This window comes from Aedes aegypti, chromosome 3, assembly GCF_002204515.2.
Source record: "Aedes aegypti strain LVP_AGWG chromosome 3, AaegL5.0 Primary Assembly, whole genome shotgun sequence".
Lineage (NCBI taxonomy): Eukaryota > Metazoa > Arthropoda > Insecta > Diptera > Culicidae > Aedes > Aedes aegypti.
This window is the reverse complement of record NC_035109.1, coordinates 188,095,998-188,114,150: the sequence shown is the minus strand read 5'-3', so window position 1 is coordinate 188,114,150 and position 18,153 is coordinate 188,095,998. Positions and strand designations below refer to the sequence as shown.

The window sequence follows — 18,153 nt, the reverse complement described above, 5'->3', positions numbered from 1 at the left end:
GCCGTTGTGATGATTGGCCCGAGAAAACCCAAAGGATCGAACAGTTGGCCAATATCTGATAGTACGCTTCGCTTCGTTGGTGGAAAAACCTTTTGGGAATCGAAAGTTTTCACGTAGAAGCTGAAGTAATCTTGATCCGGATTCCAAATAATTCCAAGGGTCTTGATAGCGGTGTTAACGTCGGCATTTTCAAAATCCATTCGGGTCTCCTGGAGTTCTTCTGGAATATTGCTGAGTACAGTGACATCGTTGGATCAAAATTTATGGACACCGAAGCCTCCTCGCTTCAGCATATCCGACAACAGGTGGTAGATCTGGATCACTTCTTCTGCTGTCTTTCCTCCAGTAAGAAAGTCATCAATATAGCTTCGTCCTTGGCCAGTTGAAGAAGTACTTTTGTTGCAAGATACGGTGCACTGGAGCAACCATAAGTAACAGTGGCCAATTCAAAGGTTGCGATTTCATTCTTATCGTTGAGCCACAGTATTCTTTGGTAATACTGATCAGCTTCATGAACTCGTACCTGACGGTACATTTTTGGAATGTCCGCCGTTAAAACAACTTGATGAGAACAGAACCGTAGTATAATTGATAGCAAATCACTTTGCACGGTCGGTCCTACGTTCAGCGCATCGTTCAATGACAATCCGGACGTCGTTTTCGAAGAAGCGTCGAAAACTACGCGGAGCTTTGTCGTCGAGCTTGCTTCCTTATAAACCGCGTGATGCGGCAGAAAATGTCCATCCAAAGGGTCGTCCGTCACCTCCACCATATGACCTAAGGATAGGTACTCGGTCATAAATGCTGTGTAGCGGATTCGTTTCGAGTCGTCAACAAATGTGCGCAACAACTTCTCAAACCGACGACGAGCAGTTTCATAAGAGTCGCCGAGTTTGTCCTTCAGTTTGTTGAATGGAAGTCTCACAATGTACCTACCGCTAGCATCTCGTGAAACCGTTCGTTCAAAATGCATTTCAACAGCGTGCTCCTGTGCGTTGAGTGGAGAAGCCTCTCCACAAGCTTCTAATTCCCAAAACTTCGACAAGGTTCGATTCAAATCTTCATTGGTGACAGATAGATTGCAGACGTTGCGTTGAATCTTCTTGCTGCAGGTGAAAACCGAACCGCTAACGATCCAGCCTAGTCGCGTTTCTACCAACGTAGGGCATTCGTCGCTTATCTTCATTCTTCCTTGCATTAGCAAATCGTAGAACAGCTCGGCGCCGATGATGAGCTGAACCTCGTCAGGAACGTGGAAAGACGGGTCGGCCAAAGACAGACCAGCCGGAATCGGCCATGAGCGTATGTCGACTTCGACCATTGGTAAGTTGGTGGTGACTTTGGATACCACCAGGAAGTCCAAAATAACGCTGAACTGATTTACACGAGAAATGATCTTCGTTCGTAGCTTATACTTCACATGAGTTTCAGAATTGTTCAATCCTGTAATCGACAAATCGATCCGCTCCCAGGCAACATTTAGACTCCTCGCGAGCTCCTCAGACATGATATTAGAATCAGACCCAGAATCTAGAAGAGCACGACATGCCAATTTCAATCCTCCTGATCCGCAAACCAGTACGTTTGCAGTAGAGAGCAACACTTGTTTCTTCATGTTTGGTACTTGAGCGCAATTAACAGATCCTTGGACAGCAGGTAATTCATCGGCGATAGTACCAGCGGCGGGTGGAACGAAAATAGGTTGCTCTTTCTTTGCTACAGCCTTGTCATCGTGCAGGAGGCTATGGTGCTTTCTCCGACACGTCTTGCATAATTGCTCGGACTTACAATCTACCGTACGATGACCGCGACGTAGGTAGTTAAAGCATAAACCACTTGCTTTCACTTTGCAGTAGCGATCGGACACACATAACTTCCGAACTCTGGTTTTCCTTTTTGCTTGACTGCGGTAGCTTGCACTCGATGTTCCGGGTAGCCTTTCACTTTCTGGAGTATTCTGCATCGTTCACGTAGGAAATCCATCATCTCGCTAAAAGACGGGCACTCTTCTTGATCCAACTGCGACTCCCACAGCGTTCGCGTTACCTTGTCTAAACGTTTGGCCACTGTGTTGATGAGAATCATTTCACCTAATCCTTCTGCTGGTAGTTGAAGATTTTTGAGGGCATCAACATGTTTCGAACAGCTTTCAATCAGCTTTCGCAATTCTTCTCCGTTTTCAAGTGTCATCCTGGGTAGCATCTCCAGGGCATCGATGTGGGTATCGATGATTAGCCTTTTATCTTCATACGCGTCTTCGAGTACTTTCCATGCCGCTTTGTAATCATTATTATTGATCACATCCTGATCAATCTTATCAGATGCGCTTCCGGTAAGTGAATTCTTTAGATGGTATAGCTTGATCGCAGGAGACTCGTTGGGATATCTATCCATGATAGTCTGGAACATGCACTTAAACGTGTACCAGTTCTCGAGACTACCATCGAAGGTCGGCAACGGAACTTGCAGGTGCGGAACCGTGGGATTCGCCATGAACGATTGCTGCGGTACGGCCGATGAGCACTTCTCCAACTCTTGCTTAACTTTCTCTTCGCTTTGCAGTTTTGCTTTTGCAGTCTGGATTTGTACAAACAAATTGTTGTAGTACCGGTCAAACTGCAAATAAACCTCCGTAAAAGCCTTCCGTTGCTCACGAAAAACGATATCGCAAAGCTCCGAATGGATCTTCTCGTTGTCGTCGTAGCATCTCCGTATGCTTTCCAGCTGTAAATTCAGCCAGTGAATGTTGTTCACTTGCACTTCCAGCGTCTCTTCGATTTGAAGAAGCTTCATCTTCAACAAATCGCGCCGATCTAATAGCCTTTCGAGTTTCTGCTCCATTTTTTGCTTTTCCAAAAGTTTTGCTTGAGCTGCTTTCTGCTGTGCTACAGTTTCTGTAGGCTGACGATTCGATACCGGATTCGTTGGAGGAAGATTCGACTTCGTTTCCGATGGAGAACTATTCTGCACCGAACCAAGCAGCGCATCCAACAAATTCTTCGAGGTTATGTTTCGCTGAACTTTTGGGGTTTCATATCTGGTATTTTTATCACTCATGTAAGCACTTTTTCTCTGTTCGATACCACTTAGCTGCTACGAGCAGCACTGAATGTTTTAGTTTGTTTTCGATTACAAGTTCATTTGCACTTTCTGCATGGCAGCATCTGAATTTTCACTTGTACTCGTCTTAGTTCAGTTGCCACGAGCAACTCTTTCAAAGTACTCCATTTTGTTTTCGTGTTCCGGACACGTCATAATTCGCACTCGCACACAAGCAATGATTGCAGGAACGAAGCGGCAAATGGCGGAACGCCAAACTATTTGCACACGGTGCAAATTCGCGCAAAATCACAACTATTCTCTGAAATTCGGCCCAAATCAACTCGAAAAACCATACTTAATCAAATCAGGTTCGATAGGACCAAATGTTTATAGAAATAGCTCAGTCAGAATTGGTTTTCGGGTGATTTGCGTCGAATCGAAATAAATTGCGTTCGATCTGAACTGCATCTTTATTAATACTAGAAAAGAAGTAAAACATCAATTTTGTTCTCTTATTTATCGTTAGGCGAGGGGCTTAGCGATTTGGCACAGGTAGAGCGATCAGACCCTATTGCCTGTCAAAAAAGACCACTTATATGAAGACCGGCCATGTTGCTAGTTCGTACATTAAAGTTTTTATCAAAAGTTTAAACATTTTATGAAACCTTTTCGTTTTAAACCTATTTATATTCGATGTTCAGTTTACCCCATTGGCGTCTACAATGCTGAAAAAAATAAAAAGTTACTCAATTGAGAGCAATATAATGGAAATTATTTAAATTTTCTTGAAAAACATCCGGTTTTGAGTAATAACTTAATTTTTGAAAAATAAACATCCTCTATTGCACTAAATGAATGAAGCGTTCAAGAAACAACCAAAATGTGAGCTTTGACATTTGAATTTGTTCACAAGATTTGCTTAAAGAAGATACTGGTACCACTGGCTTTTGTATTGTCAAGGTGATCGACTGAAAAACAACGGGGCAGTCTTAGTTGAGTTGTCACGTGCTGTCGAAGTTTAACCATATGGGTAAACGTGGTTTACGGCTAAAGCAATCCGCCCTAAGTGATAAAGCAAGAAAACAACACGTCAAATCATCTTGATGTCTTCAACACATTTGAGTGATGAGGAACACACGCGCTGAAAACACTAAGGGGCTGTCCATTAATGGCGTGGTCATTTTTTCCCGAACTTTAGAACCAAACCCACGCCCTTCTCCTCTTGAACATTTGACCACGTAAAAATTTGAAAATTTGTATGGACCTTGGCCATTGACCAGACGCTTTCTCCGTTGTAAATGTTGTTTTCCTCCTACATTACTTTTTGTCATTATGGATTTTTTAATGTGAAAAGCCTATCTATAACTTTTGAAACAATTGTTTTCACACAACTTTATCAATATTTCTTAAAAGTTGGGGTAAGCGCGACACAAAAATAAAAGAATCGGTCGATAAACAGCTGTGTTATGACTAGGTATTTTAAGATGAACAATTTTGTATAAAAACGGCCTTGATACAGTATCTGTTTGCTGAATACAGTATTGAACAAAAAAGAAATAAAGTTGTAACTTAGCAACTTTTCCGAAAATATAACAAACGATTGCGTTTAAAATGAATCATATTTCTGCAAGAAGTGTTCTTCGACTGTTCCTCTTTCTATGACATCAGTACAGCAAACAAAGGTGCAGCAATCCTTCTCATTTAGATCATTGACCCAACATTTTACTCAAGAGTTCTATTGGTATTGAATTTTAAAACATTAAAAATATTAAAAACTTCTTTATTTGATATTGAGTTTAAGCGCTCTAGTTTCTCACACAGAATAATCACTGATATACTTTTTCTTTACATTTATTCAACTGGAACAAAAACAATCGACAAAAATTCTAGAATCCAAATCAATTATAAACAAAAGCATTCAACTCGATGATAAGCTAAATTTGTAAAACAAAGCAATTGGAATACTTTCGCGTAAAAAACAGCATGCAATCAATTCGAGTGGGAACGAGTAAGCGAAACGGTTATATCAAGATTTCGATAAACCATTTGCAAAATCAGCAATCAGCGGTGGCTCATTCCTAACCTAAATTTTACTTTAAAAATGAAGTGTGTTTCTTTTCTTGTGTACTAGGTAAAAATATGATAACTTTATTAAATCTTGAATAGGGACTCGAGATAAAAAATAACACTTGAAAATTTCAAGGAGAATAATTAATTTCGCCTGGTCGAAAAGAATCGTTACTTACGTGCGATGGCCCTCAGTCTGGTAGCGGCAGGGGAACCGGGAGGAGTGTCCGTGCGCTGTCGACATTCGTCCCGAATAGCCGTAGGTTGGACCGTTATCGTGTGACGAAAATCGAGCGGAAACGAAATGTGACCCGGTTCACGTTTCAATAACTGAAAAAGAGCGAATGTTTAACTAAGCGCAGTCCTCGCAAGAGTTGCGGGATTTATCAGTCTTACCCTTAATTTGCTCTTGCTAAATTTTCCTTTTCGTTTCTTTGGTGTGGGCGTGTTCTGGGTGATGATAATTTTCAACTCACGTCCCAGCAGTTCGATTTCACGAGCGTCCAACTCTTGCTTCCGTTTGGCAAGATCTTCTTCTCGAAACTGTTGCTCTTGTTGCACCCTGCTGAGCTCTTCCTCTTTGGAGCGTAATTCCTGGGGAATGAACAATGGAATGGATGAATTTTGAACTGCCAGTGAAACAATTTGCAATAGTTACAAATAATACATTATGCATTTCGGAAAACAATATAATTCATAAAAAATATGTGTTAAACACACACGAATGCATTTGTAAAACTGTAGTGTGTGCTTCAGTACCTGAATCAAGCAGAGATCTGTTGCCCAATATCGTTTTAACACCGCTTTGTAATCGTGCATCAGAAGTAATAGCTTTTAGCCCTCTCTTTTTAAACTTGAATGCCAATCAAATTGAATGCTTCGTGATGACGCGTCGTTGGGTTTGCGATTTAATTCAGAAAAGAGCAACAAATTGTTAAGAATTGCTAAGAAAATTCTGCGGAATTACTGTTATATAGTTTGAAATGAATTTATAAAAAAAAACTATTGAAGGGTTCCCTTGATGAACATCGGAAGAAATCCAGTTGTTGTCTTTAAAGGAATTCCCTGAGGGATTTATGGTAGATTATATCTGATGAAAGAATCCATATAGTAATTGCTGAATAAAATAGTCTAACAGGGCTGCCGCAAGGCTAAGCGTCTTGAAAATAGGAAATATAATAAAACAAGACCTTTAGTCTGGAAAAACAGATCGAAAACAGTCCAAAATTCTAACAGGAACCGGAAAACTTTCGGACTCGGAATTCAGGGACTTCTGAAGAAATTTGTGAAGGCAAGATCGGAGGAATTACTGTAATGGTAACTGCAGTATTAGATGGTGTGAAACCTTAAATGAATTTGAAAAAAATCGATATGATTTGACCTGAGAAATTGTTTGAAAGAACCTCAGGAATGATCTCCGAATGAAATACATACTGGAAAAAAATCTGGAGGAACTTCAAGAGGAATCTCAGATCGAATTTATTACGGAGCTCATGGAAGAATATGGTTTATATTTTCATAAATATTCCCTGAACAATTTTGGAGCAATTTCTGGGAGTACATGTGGATGAGTTCTAGTAGGAATCCATATGAAATTGCCTAGAAACACAACTGAAAAAATGGCGTACTAGTTCATGTAGTCCTAGCTGGGAAAATCACAAAACAAACTTTGTGGATCTTCTTAGAAGAACTCCTGTAGGAATTTTATAAGAGTAACAACTGAGGAAATCGGTGGAAGAATTAATAAAAAAAATAACCGAATTGAATTAAGTTCTGAAAATTTTTCACAGTAATCCTTGTGGAAATTAATGAAGGTAGAAGCGTTGGAGTGCTCAACGATTTTATTTCTCCACCACATGTTCTAAAACTCAAATTTCCCACCACTATTGACCACTTAGTTACATAGAGTGCATTCAGCACTCCAGACTAAATTATTGCATATACTTATTCTCAAATACCCCAAGAACAACGACCCATGTCGACCTTTTCTACTATATGCGGTAATCAACCGTAATCCGAATCCTTCTTTTCAATGACCGTCATTCCCATATGAAGCACTGAATTCAGCTATAGGGGCAATGGGGGCAATATGAGCTACCCCGAATTTGACCTCAAAAACAGTGTTTTAATGTCTAGGGTAATTATAATCTGCTAGAGGATATATAGAGCCACCACAATAAAAACCGTAAGAACATTCGTTTCAACACTTGAAATATTCACAAAAATGTACAAATTTGTCTCTTGTCATGAAAAGCTTATAATTATGGCAGTTTTCAATTAAGACTGTAAGACAATTATATTTATTATTCTGGTAAATTTCACCAATGCATTGAAACTTCTGATAATACAAATCACATCGTGCGTAACATTAGACTTGTTCGTAAACAAAATAATTGGAAAATAGAATAGGAAGGAGTCCTCTATGCCCGGACACTTTTCGTTTTTTGTGATATTTCAAAATGTACATTACTTTTACCGTTAATTTTTGTACACACTAAGGCAGCGTCCATTTATTACGTAACGCTAAAATTGGAAATTTCTGACCCCCCCCCCCTCCATAACGCTTTTTGTATGAAAAATTTCAATTTTTTGTATGAGCCGTAACGCTTGAGCCTACTCCCCCCCCCTCCCCCTAGAGCGTTACGTAATTTGTGGATGCCGCCTAAGCTCCTACGGGGAACTTCACCGTAATCTCAACAGCTGAACAGTTCGGTGAAATAAAATACCGTAACTTCGTCGGAATTTTACGGATTCCGGTGAATTTTTACCGAATACTGTGAAAATTTACCGTACTCCGTTAATTTATTTCACCGAACTGTTCAGCTGTAGAGATCTCACAGGAATCCGTGTAATAATTTAAGTGTGTACAGTCAACAAAATTTACAATATTTTAAGTAAAAAAAAAACTTGAGAACAAATATAAACTTTTGCAATTCTCTCCAGGAATTGGTCCAGGAATCAGTTTTACGCGGAAAGATGCATTTTGCGCTTTAGAATGAAACATTAGACGAAAACGGTCTTCTACAAAGTTGTTTGTATTAGTAAGGCCCTGTTTGGTGTTATTGAAAATTAGGGTGGTCCACGTTTTCATAGAAATGGTGTAACTAACTTTCTTATTTGTAGAAATTATATTATACATGCTTAAGCAAAGTTGTAGACCATTCAATTTCAAGCAACTTTGCTTAAAAAAGTTTTTTTGTTTCTTCTCAATTGACCGATTTAGAGCTTTTTTTTCCTACGGTGACATAGGGTGGTCCGAGCAAAATTGGTTCTCTGGCTATAGCGTTTGCAATTCTAATATCTCATCAAAGTAGTCTATGAAACACTTTTAGAGCTTTGAAAAATGCGTAATTGGTGAGTCAAGAAATTCACTATCTTCTTCCGTTTGGGAGTTATTGTTGTTTTTTTCTCAAAAACATGCCTACTTTGATTGTAAATATCTCTGATTGGGGCAAACTTAAAACATATTTTTTGACGGCATTCAAAAGACAAAACAAAATTGTATATTATATCAAAAAACAACGGATGTGTTATTTTTGTAACTCTAATAAAATGCCTTAAAAAACTAATATTTTTATCACAGAAACTTTAATAACTTTTGAAATAAAATAGATATCAACAATCTTTTTGCATGAAAATTTGCGTTTTGTTAAGTTCTAAAAGTCGTTAAAAGGCGACTTCTACAAACAACTTTGTAGAAAACCGTTTTCGTCTAATCTTTCATTCTAAAGCTCAAAATGCATCTTTCCGCGTAAAACTACTGCAGTGGCCAGATAGATGAAAAATAACATTTTTATTATTTTGTATGTTTAAAAAATCAGCGATATTGATATAATCATCTTTAAATATTAATACGGCGTCAAGTCAGAGTGGACCAAGTGACATTTTGAATATTTGGAGAAAAATGAGCTTAAAGTCTAACACTTTGTAAACTTTTAACTTGTTACAAATTAGGTTAAATATTTCTACACATCTTTGTGTTACTTTCAAACAATATAATGTGAAGTGATAATCATTAAAAAAAAAAAATTGGGGTGGGTAATGTCTGTTACATTACCGCGGGGTTCACGTAGAACTACTATGGACTCTCTTTTGTTCATGTCAAATTGTGTCTGAAAACCCTCCCCCTGTTGATTATCGACAATAAACTATTGAAAATATGCGTCAATCGAACGTCAAAACGGACGGAACGTTCAGACAGCGACAAATCACGCATTCGAAAATAGCGCGAAAGCATTAACCAATCGCGTGCGAGTATCATACGGAGCGACGAGGCAACAAAGCGAGAACCCCACCACTCGCCAGCGGTGAATGAAACTGGAGCAAATAAAACCAGTGGTTGTTCTGCTCCCAGCTCATTCACAAAACGAACGGCGTCACGGACAGATCAACTGGAGCAGCAAGGAAGAGCGCGTGAAAGCCACAGCAGTGTGCGAGTAGCGAACGGAGCGACAAAGCAACAAGGCGAGAACCCCACCACTCGCCATCGGTGAACGAAACTGGAGCAAACAAAACCAGTGGTTGTTCTGCTCCCAGCTTATTCATAAATCGAACGGCGTAACGAACGGATCTAGCAGCGGAGCAGCAAGGAAGAGCGCGTGAAAGCCACAGCAGTGTGCGAGTAGCGAACAAAGCAAAGAGTTGTTAAGAATGATTTCACTTAACAAAGAGTTGTTGATAAATATTCCTTTTAATAAGAATTGTTTTGAAAAAGTTCACTTTTAGCAGAATTTTCGTCGGAAAATTTCTGCTTTACCAAAGAGTTGTTAATGAAATTCCTGCAGCAAAGGGTCGAGTTTCTCCCCACGAATATTTCCGGCCAGGATCAGTCATGGAGGACAATCCATCCCGAGCACTACGGCTGCCGCGGCCACTACCGGCGACAATCGGACATTTCGACATAATCTGCAGAGTACTTGTTCAGATATACACTTTCGTTGGTGATTCTCCGTATCATGGGAACCAACTGATAACATCCCGTAGTGCTATTCATCTGTAACAGCATCCAAGCTCAATCGGCCCTTTTCAGCGCCAACATACGTTCATAAAAGAGTTTATAGAATAATATTTCCTGATTTATCTATAATGATCTAAATCTCCCGGTATAATACCAAACCTGAATTGGTTCACATAATTTACCCCACATAATCACATGAATTTGAAAATTTACCCGTGTTCGCTGCTACAGCGCCTTCAGACCGTAATAACATCATAGTGCTTAGCATTGTATTTTATTTCCAATATCGTCGTTGATTTATCATAATGGAGGAACACTTCCTAAATTCTCAAGTACGGAAATTGGAAAATGTATTAAAATTGCGGCAGATTTTAAATACTGTTCAATAAACTGTTTCTTGACCAATTGTAATTAGCAACTATTGATCTGAATTGATTTTTCTACATGTTGTCTATTGCATTGATCTGGAAAATAGGCTATATGAAATTGATGTCTTGGCAAGGGATGTACAAGATGAGCATTATGCTGTTAGTGGATACCGACGGCACTGCAGCAGCGTTCTCGGAACATCCTCAAATTGTCGTATTGTAGATTATTCGTGATCAGATATTGTATGACGCTACGATATGAATTAAGAGATAATAGCAAGTATGTGGTAAGCACATTCTTCTTCTTCTTCTTTCTGGCGTTACGTCCCAATAGGGACAAAGCCTGCTTCTCAGATTAGTGTTCTTATGAGCACTTCCACAGTTATTAACTGAGAGCTTTCTTTGCCGTTTGACCATCTTTGCATGTGTATATCGTGTGGCAGGTACGAAGATACTCTTATGCCCTGGGAATCGAGAAAATTTCCTTTACGAAAAGATCCTCGACCAGTGGGATTCGAACCCACGACCCTCAGCATGGTCATACTAAATAGCTGCGCGTTTACCGCTACGGCTATCTGGGCCCTGTGGTAAGCACATTAGGAAATATTACTAACTATACTGTGTTTATCACGAAAAGTTCTTACTAGCTCGAAAGTGTAAATGAAATGAACCGAACCCTGTTGTTGTTACGGAGGGATTTTAACCCGAAGGTCATTCGTCACTTAAATGAACCGAATCTGCCGAAGATAGTATGTTTTACATAATTTGAATTGCAGACGATGCTCCTCCCTTTCGTATTTTTAGCCTTCTTCTGATTGACCAATCTAGGATAAGGTACATGAAGTTGATGTCTTGGTTAGGGATTTACATATCTTGGAAAATTCACATGCACGTTCGTATGGACAGTAAAAATATCAACATTATTTAATAGCTTACAATAAATTAAAATCACGCATGTTTTGTTTTCGTGCAAATTTTAAATATTTCTGATCAATGTTCAATGTGCTCTGATTTATATACTATGACATTTGCAATAGACTAACATGTAGAAAAATTTCAGATCAATAGTTGCTCATTACAATTGGTCAAGAAACAGTTTATTGAACAGTATTTAAAATCTGTCACAATTTTAATACATTTTCCAATTCCCGTACTCGAGAATTTAGGAAGTGTTCCTCCATTATGATAAATCAACGACGCTGTTAAAAAAAACCATACAATGCTAAGCACTATGATGTTATTACGGTCTGACGGCGCTGCAGCGGTAAATTCTCAAATTCATGTAATTATGCGGGGTAAATTATGTGAACCAAATCAAGTTTTGTAGAATACCGCGATATTTAGATCATTCTAGATAAATCAGTAAATATCATCCAATAAACCCTTTTATGAACGTATGTTGGCGCTGAAAAGGGCCGATTGAGCTTGGATGCTGTCACAGATGAATAGCACTACGGGATGTTATCAGTTGGTTTCCATGATAAAACGGAGAATCACCAACGAAAGAGTATATCTGAACAAGTACTCTGCTTATACGACAAACCAGCTGAATATTTCATGGGTGCACAACAGCAACAGGGTAGCGGATCACAGGGATTTGGTTGAAATCTGGAAACGTAGTTCAATCTTGAAATCTTGAGCGATTTCATAAGCCAGACGCTCGATAAGCAGCTCCTCGGATCAGCCACTCAGGGGGCTCTGGTATTGGTGCATAACGGGCTTGTTTCTTGACTGCACTACCGATGCGGAGTTTACCGCGAGTCGAAATCTAGAAGCGCGGATCGGTCAACCTAGAAATCTTGAGCGATTTCTCAAACCAGACGCTGGATTGACAGCTTGAAGATTAACAGCTCAGCAGGTTTCTAGCAGTGAAAAAGTAAGAGGTTGTTTCCGAGATACGACCGCCAAAGTGACGTTGGATAACTTTAGCTTCTTCTATTTCCTGGCTTGAGACTGTCACGAACTTATGAAAGATTTCTAAGAGAGCAGCATCAATTTTCGACCCAACACTAGTTTTCGACCGATCGATTTTCGATACGGTTTTGGCCTACTTTGTATGAAAATCCGAAAATAAGCACAGAATTCTTGTAGGTCGAAAATAAGTGCTCTTCTAATCAATTTTTACACTATTTGTTGCATGTCAATTCTGACCTATTATGAACATTTTGTGTTATTTTATGGTTGGTTCGATTAACACTTCAATTGGTCGATGGAAGCAGAAGCATGAGCGGTAACTTTTGCTCAACAAACAAATATTCCGCTTGAGGATCCACGCATGATCCACTAAGATTGATTGCTTAAGTGGGTTCCGAAGCCTTTCGATACTCGTCGTATCCGTGGCGAACGCGCTTAAATTGCATTGAATCACAGTTTCAAACAACTGCCCTTTTCAGGGCCACAATTGATTAAATAATTTATTTAGTTATCATTATAGTTTCGGATGATTAACTTTCAACAGAGATAAATGGCAAACAAAGTTTAACATAGGTTCCCGTCGTTCAGTCGGGCGGCGGTAGCATTTTCGCAGTCTTTTCTGTGTGCGTATTTCCATTCGATCGACAATGTCTTACCATATCGGAACGTCAACAAAGCTGTTCCTGATTAGTTTTAGCTCTGTGTTCGACGAGTTGATATTGATCGCTCTAGTATCATGTAGGTAGCGACGGCGATAACGGCATTATGCAATCATCACTAAATGCGAAACAAACCGGGAGGGATTCTTCATTCAAGTGCCGTTCGCAATTTATCCGACTCATGCACACACTGTCGACGATTGCCCCGCGCGCGCACAATCGGAAATTCATGTCCCATTTATGGTTGCGTGTAAATGACTGACCAAAATCTGAATCAATTACATCCAATCATCAGTAATTGTCGGTGGAAAATTCTCACAACTCTTTTAAAATGTAATTGTCGTCCTGAAAAGGACGGTTGGTGGTAGTCACCGTCGATCAAACTGGGTTTTCATTCCATTGTTAGACAGAAACACACCAAAAGCTCACCGAAGACGATTAAATTGAAATGCGGTCGGTAATTTTGTGCTTTCTTGTCCATCCTTGTATTCGATGGTTTGCTCACTCCTCCGACGGTAATTATCAAGGTTTCTGGACGAATTCGATGGGCGAGCTGGATGCCAAGGGCCATGATGAGCGATAACACGGAACCCGCAGCTTTTAGCTTGGGAATAAACAGCAGCAGCGACGAACGTGTAAAATTTATTCCGATATGAGTCCTTCTCCGGTTGCTGGTCTACGATTGACTGATGCGCGCGTGAAGTCGAGTTTGGTTGGCTTCGACTGAACACGAGATAATAAGAGAAGTAAGAAGAAGACCGAAAGGGGCGTTTCCCTTTGAATGACGAAAGTGGCTAAGATATCGCGCAATGATGTCTGTGTCAGGAATTCACAAGAAAAATGTGCTTTTCTATGAAAAATAAGACATGCTTCGATATTTCCCAATTTTTCAATAGTTTAGTCATGAGAATCAATAGTTTTCATTGTTGGAGTCGATTCGTAGAAAGATTTCCAATCGATTGGTGCAAGAATCTTGAAAATCTATCCGGGCGTTAGTAAGTTATTAACATTCAAAATCTAACCACTTTTCGTGACGCGAGCGATTTTTCGGTTTTCGAAATTGCACCCCAGTATGTTGCCGTAAGACGTTATCCAACGTCAAAACTTCTCGCTAAGCAAGTTCGGAGGAGCTCTTACCAGCTCGAAAGCGGAATTGGAATGAAAATGAATCCAACGAAGGCAGGTTTTATAACCTTGGAATAGTAGATGATGCTCCTCCCTTTTGTGCTGTTCGTTTTCTGATCGACCAATATGGGAAATGGGTATGTGCCAATAATGTGTTGGGCTTAGAATTACTTGAAAATTGCGGAGAATGCTAATGCGTGAGAAATTGGTCGAACATGAATTGCTGGAAGGGTAGACATTAACTAAATATTCAATACGAGCTATTGATAATCAATAGTTTTCTTTATTATGAAGGTAAATTTCTGATCCATGGCTGCCAAAATTATTACAATTGTTCAATGAGAATGTCTTTTCAAAAGCATTCTTAATATGTCGCAATTTTGTTACATGTGATAATTTTCCTAATCAAAGTGTTCCCATAAAATATGGAACATAAAAGGCGCTGTTGGAAATGCCACTCTATTTTACAATCGTTGTGAAATGTTGAGCACTCACCCCGACGGCACTGCAGCAGCGTCTGCGAGTACAATCTCAAATTGTTGAGTCATAAATTATTCATGACAAATGAAATTTTGTATGTAGCTGTGAAATTTATTTAGGAATATAAGAAGTCGTAAATATTTTTCTTCTAACTCTTTTCCACAAATTTGATGGCCCTGAAAAGGGCCGATGGCTTTGTTAGCTAAATTTGAGCAAGTAATTTGCTTATACGACGAACCAGCTGAATGTTTCGTTGCTGGAAACGTTGCTCACTCTTGAAATCTAGAGCGATCACATAAGTCCGACGCTCGATTAGCAGCTCCTCGGACCAGCAACTCAGGGGGCTTCTGGTATTTGTTCCTAACGGGATTGCTTCTTGACCACCAATGCTGATTTTATCACGAGTCGAAATCTTGAAGCGCGGGTCAACAGCTCCTTGGCCGATGAAATTTGCGGCGGCGATAACGATGGCTGGGTGAACGCAAACAAGCGGTGAACCACAAAGCGAGAATGGCTCGCCCGACCGTGTTCACAGTTCGACCGCAAATTCTCCTGCGCACTGCTTCCTCTTCTTCTTCTTGGCGGTGGCAGCGGTGATGGCTTTAGCTTCGGACGGCATCTTCTCTCGCTCGCTCAACAGTTTGATTTGAGCGAAGCAAGACAAACGGGGGCGTCCTTCCCTATCGATGTCTGTGCCTGAGAAGCACGCCCGGTCAGCCGATCTGTCGCTTGCTGAGATGCGAGCCAATCGGAGAGTGAAAAGCAAATGACGTCAAATTTTCTCTAGCCACCCCTATTTATAGATTTGCTTGAAATCAATGTTCTCTTTTAAAACAGTTATTAAACTATTTGAACAGGTATTTGGGATTCAGTAAGTAAACGACATGAAGCTTTGATGTCTTGTCTTTCGATTGAGGTGCTAATCAACAAATTTCGTTAAGCCAGCGAAAAGTTATAAACGTTTAAAATATTTCATGCCAACGTAACGCTCTTGGTTTTGAAATTCCAATTTCACTCCTGTATAGAAAAGAAAGACGTAGTTCTACGTCAAAACATAATTCAAACCTCTAATAGGAAGATATTTTGATGGACTGTGTGCACTTGGTCCACTCTGACTGAACTAAAGACCACCGTTCAGTGATTTGGTTCACTCTGACTGAACAATTTCTAGGAAAATAATAATCATTTAATGGTCAAATTGGGCGCATATCTCTACGAAAAACAGATTCAATTCAATCCCAAAATTAGTGGCAAATTAAAGTTTTGCAGGGTCAGGGCATTGAAGACCAGAAATATTCAAATATGTTTTCAGCCACAGTGAACCAAGTAAAAATCTTGAGTTCCGGTCCAATGAGCGGGTTCTATGACATTCCATACAGACACCAAAAAACTACCAACACCTTCTATCAGACTCTGAAATCGATTAAAAAATACAATAATCATTTTATTGCTTTTTGACACTTGGGTTTATTTAACTGCCCAGATAGCCGTAGCGGTAAACGCGCAGCTATTCAGCAAGACCAAGCCGAGGGTCGTGGGTTCGAATCCCACCGGTCGAGGATCTTTTCGGGTTGGAAATTTTCTCGACTTCCCAGGGCATAGAGTATCTTCGTACGTGCCACACGATATACACATGCAAAAATGGTCAATTGGCATATAAAGCTCTCAGTTAATAACTGTGGAAGTGCTCATAAGAACACTAGCTGAGAAGCAGGCTTTGTCCCAGTTGGGACGTAACGCCAGAAAGAAGAACTGCACAGAAATTGTTGCAATTTCTGACCACCCATCCAAATATGGTAAATGGTCAAAAATCAAAATCAAATGCATCGAATTAAATATTTTTTTATGGATTTTTATTGGTGGATGTAAAAAAATCTTACAAATCACTTCTTTTGAAGAATTTAAGCTCCAACAGAAAATATGAATAAAACCAAAACGGTTGATTATATGTATTGTTAACAAATGGAAAAACGATATTTTACAAGTCTTTAAGGCATTGATATTTATTTCACTCATTAATCCTTTAATTTGTTTATTCATAAATTAAATAGTTTAGAAACGGAAAAAATATAATATTCACATAACTATTTAAAGCTTCATAAAATTTGTTTGTTATCAGGAAAACTTAAATTTCTTAGAAAAAAAAAAATTGTTATCATATTAATGTTTTAAAGCTGAATCATCATTTTATAACCCAAGTTTGATAAGTCAGACAAAGATGTTTGATAAAAAAAACTATTTGTCATTTTTTTCAGCGCTACTCTCTTTTACCAAAATTATTCAGAATGATACGTCCACCAGGTGGGACCCCTCACTCCCCCTTGTCACAAATCGTCACAAATTCGTGAAGACCCCCCTCCCCCCTCAAATGCTACGTCATTTATGGACGATCCCAAAGGGTGTTTCGTTTGTCAGCACATGCCTTATGGGTTCAATCTTTGCATGATGTACGGCGTATGAAGCATATTAGCGAGATCATGGGTCAGTTCCATAAAGTCCTTCTTGATCAGCGCCACATATCCATTCGCTATATCAGTCCTATGTTGCATTAGCTCATATTTGAGTGAAAATGCATTTATATTTGCTATTATTTATAAAGTTAAATATAATCCACCATGATTTAAGCAAAAAAAAACGGTGTTTTGAACATGAAAATGCATTGCTTAAATATACTAGATATTTTTTTACTGCATAGCCATCTTGGTGCATCATTGCAAATGGAAAACTAGGGTGAACCAAGTGTTATAATTTAATACTAGAATTATATGGTCTTTTTACTACGTGTTATGTATGTATCGAAAATAAGCCGTTAAAATTAATAATTTCATGCAAAGCTAATAAATTTTACTTTCCAATAATGTACACTTCATCATAAGCTTTTGTCAATATTTTTTAAATGAGAATCATATTATTCAATGAGGTGGCTCATACTGCCTCGTTGGGTGGCTTATAATGCCCCATATGGTTGGTAAACACGCAGAAAAAACATGGTTTTAAAAAACCGTTCCTAAAAATATTAAGTTGATGTTGACATTAACTATTGACATAAGATGAAAAAAAAAACATGTTATAGTACAAGTCACTTGCATTTAAACGATAGTTTTTGTTATTTTTCTATGCGTTCGATGACGTTTTCCTTAGGTGGCCCATGTTGGCCCGATCGCCCCTATTTCTTGCGGATGCATATTTTTACAAAATTGTCACCAAGCGCATCACGCCGCAAGCGGGTCTACCACAAATGGCCGAATCACAAAAGGCCGAATCATAAAAGGCCGACTCATAAAAGGCCGAATCACAAAAGGCCGAATCACGGAAGGCCCAAATTTTAGTGAAAGCCACAAACATTCAGCACATTTTCTACAATATTATGGACATTTTTACAGTAGGGTAAGGCGGGACAAGAAGCACAAGTAACATTACTAGCTGAATAAGAGTTTATCCAGCTGAAATATGGTTAGTGTTTTTTGGGTGCGTCAGCTGGTCTATTCTTAGCTGATACACCAAAAAAAATAATTGGAGCTTAAGTAGTCGCGCTGTTGTT

The 18,153-nt window shown here is 39.2% G+C and overlaps 1 protein-coding gene across 3 annotated transcripts in view; it reads right to left on the bottom strand.

Annotated features, from left to right (window-relative positions):
• The window catches only part of LOC5577102 (mitogen-activated protein kinase kinase kinase 11), a 112,483-nt gene that overhangs the window by 62,448 nt on the left and 31,882 nt on the right, over positions 1 to 18,153 (bottom strand). For all 3 annotated transcript variants that reach the window (XM_021853216.1, XM_021853218.1, XM_021853217.1), the window contains 2 exons: positions 5,506 to 5,703; positions 5,289 to 5,439 (listed from right to left, as the gene is read on the bottom strand). In XM_021853216.1, the coding sequence (XP_021708908.1) occupies positions 5,289 to 5,439; positions 5,506 to 5,703 (349 nt within the window). The remainder of the gene's footprint in view (positions 1 to 5,288; positions 5,440 to 5,505; positions 5,704 to 18,153) is intronic.